General features: G+C 38.1%; 1 protein-coding gene across 1 annotated transcript in view; it reads left to right on the top strand.

Moving 5' to 3' along the window:
* The first annotated feature begins 471 nt into the window (after positions 1-471).
* The window catches only part of LOC111386349 (extra-large guanine nucleotide-binding protein 3-like), a 16,430-nt gene continuing 13,937 nt past the window's right edge, over positions 472-2,964 (top strand). The window contains exons 1-3 of the mRNA XM_023010809.1: positions 472-1,145; positions 1,788-1,960; positions 2,419-2,962. Coding sequence (XP_022866577.1) covers positions 1,878-1,960; positions 2,419-2,962 — 627 coding nt within the window. The 5' untranslated portion in view covers positions 472-1,145; positions 1,788-1,877. The remainder of the gene's footprint in view (positions 1,146-1,787; positions 1,961-2,418; positions 2,963-2,964) is intronic.

Below are 2,964 nucleotides of genomic sequence, written 5' to 3'. Positions count from 1 at the left end.
CTCTATGGGAATTTTGGTTTGAGCACTTTATATTTTTTTGGTTACCCCGTAGTATGTATTTTGCAGGGTATTTGGGATTATGTACGTTGTACCTTTTTGCATTCTCCCTTTTTATTTAGCAATGTTATTCTTGTCCCTCATGCGGATGTAGGCCACGTGTTCTACCACGTAAACTCGCGTGTTTTTTCTTCCTTTAAGGTTTTGCCTAAAATGTCAACCTCGGGGCTTCTTCATAGCAAAGAACTCATCTCACCATGAATAGACCAAAAATCTGTCTAGTTGCCAACAACACAACACTTCCTTTAATATAGGACCAGGTAAAGTATCCATTATCTTTATGGATGTCCATTAATTTAGACTCTGATAAATTACACAGTTTCACATTTTCGGTCGATCTAAAAATTGTTTTACATGCCCAAACCTAATCACAGTGAAATCGGTCGCTCCACAGCGACTAGGGCCACAAACGACATATGACCCTGCTAACCCCTTCCAGAATAATTTCTATTGCTGGCCTTAAATGGGTCATACGTGATAACCAGTAGAGACCTAATGAAGATTCTATTTTTCTGAAAGCAGAGAACTGACCCACCAGTGCATTGGAATACCTTATCTGACCTCATGTCCCAGAGTGTACCACTTTTCTTCTAACCTTCCTAGAGTAGGTAAATCTATCCAACTCCTAGTTTCTCTCCAAACCCTTCAACAATGATCTTTAAAGTAAATTATCTTTTCCTGCTTTAATCTCTAAAATAAGTGAGGGTTTCCCATTTGGTAATTGTAATGATGATACGACAAATTTGGAAGAATATTTTGCATGAAATGAATACTAAGATGAAAAGATAATTTCAAATGTTCTTTACTTGATCTAATGTCTTAAGTTTGAACTTCAATCAGGTCAAGAGGTTAATCTCGATGAAAGTAATCACAGTGTATATTCCCTCAATACGAAATTGAAGCATTTCTCAGATTGGCTCCTGGATATTATAGCCACTGGAGATTTGGATGCTTTCTTTCCTGCAGCAACACGTGAATATGCTCCACTAGTTGAAGAAGTGTGGAGAGATCCTGCTATACAAGCTACGTATAGGAGAAAAGATGAGCTGCACTTCCTACCAGATGTGGCAGAATACTTCCTGAGCAGGGTATCTTCTCTGACTCCTTTGCCTTTAGTTGTACACTGAATGTGATAGCTGTTCTAATTTTTTAAAATCTGATTTTGTCTAATAGTTTCTCTAATAGCAAGGGTTTTTGCATGGATCTTTGATGGTTTTGGATGCCAACACTTTTATCTATTTTATGCGAAACAAGTGACATGTCCTGTTGATATTTTACCCTGGATTGTGTCCCAATACGTGAGCGCTGTCTAGCATGCTGACCTTTAAAACTGCTACAACATTGCTCTCTATTTTGTTATTTCTGATTGTCTGGCAAAGAACAACACTTCCAAAAAGTTAAAACATTTATACTTTTAAATTCCAAAACTTTGCTTCTTCAGACTAACTATTGAAAAATTGCGAAAACACGACGTGTACACATTCATGCGCATTAGATAACATATGGTAGAAAGTGGATGGTAGAATTGAAGTTTGAAATAGTGGTGTTGAGGCGTTAAACAATTATGTAACTTTTGTTAAACTTTGTGCTTAGAGATATGGTGATAAACAACGTATGACAGTAGTATAGATGGTGATTTACACTAATCGAAAAAGTTTCATTTTTCTGCTTGCAAAAGTTGAAAGTGCATTTTTTTTGGGAGATGTCTACTCAGACTGTATATGCCTCAGGCAGTTGAGATATCAAGCAATGATTATGAACCTTCAGAACGTGACATATTATACGCCGAAGGGGTCACTCAAGGGAACGGTTTGGCTTTTATGGAGTTCTGCCTGGATGATCGTAGTCCAATGTCTGAAACCTATACAGACAATTTAGAACCTGCTTCCCCACCTATGACAAGGTAATTGTTTTCCTATAACGCTGTTTATGATCATTTACTGTAATAGTTGATGAACAGTATCACTATCTGGAGTTGTTCGGTTACTGAAAAGCATCTGGCAGCTCTGCTGGCCATGTAATTTGTACTTTCTAAAGTTTTTATTTTGAACTGACAATTTTAAACAAGGAAACTTTTGATAAATTTGATGACCGCAGCAGTAGCACCTTATAATGATATTTCCTAAATCATCTCAATCTGTGAATAGAACTCCCAAGTACGTAGGGATAGGAAATATCTCAATCTGTGAATAGAACTCCTCCCAAGTACGTAGGGATAGGCTTACTCAGTAGAACACTCCAATAGTTATGAGCTGCCACCTAACATTCTGGCAATAACATGTGATATGCTAGTTGCAAAATTTTCTTTGCTTTTTATCTTAAGCCAATTTGTTAAATTTTTCTTTGTTTTCTGAGCACCAGGTATCAACTTATTCGAGTAAATGGCAAGAGGATGAATAAAGCTTGCAAGTGGGTTGAGATGTTTGAAGATGTTCGTGTAGTAGTCTTCTGTGTCGCCTTGAGTGATTATGATCAATCATGGCTTTCTGTAGAGAACAATGGTGGTGGTGTGCTGCTTCAAAACAAGATGATCCAAAGTAAAGAGCTATTCGAAACAATGATCAGACACCCGTGTTTCAAAGATACTCCTTTCGTGTTGATTCTGAACAAGTACGATCTCTTTGAAGCGAAGATCAACCGTGTTCCTTTGGGCACTTGTGAATGGTTCACCGATTTTAGTCCTGTTCGACCCCACAACAACCACCAATCCCTTGCACATCAATCTTACTACTATGTAGCTATGAAGTTCAAGGACCTCTATACATCCCTTACGGGTAGAAAGCTCTTTGTTTGGCAAACAAAGGCAAGAGATCGAGCCACTGTTGATGAAGCATTCAAGTACACAAGGGAAGTTATCAAGTGGGACGAAGAGAAAGACGAGAACTATTGTGCCGGCCAAGGGGACTC

The sequence above is a fragment of the Olea europaea genome, unplaced genomic scaffold, assembly GCF_002742605.1.
Source record: "Olea europaea var. sylvestris unplaced genomic scaffold, O_europaea_v1 scaffold3516, whole genome shotgun sequence".
Classification (NCBI taxonomy): Eukaryota; Viridiplantae; Streptophyta; class Magnoliopsida; order Lamiales; family Oleaceae; genus Olea; species Olea europaea.
The sequence above is the reverse complement of the archived record's forward strand: the minus strand, read 5'-3'. Positions and strand labels throughout refer to the sequence as shown.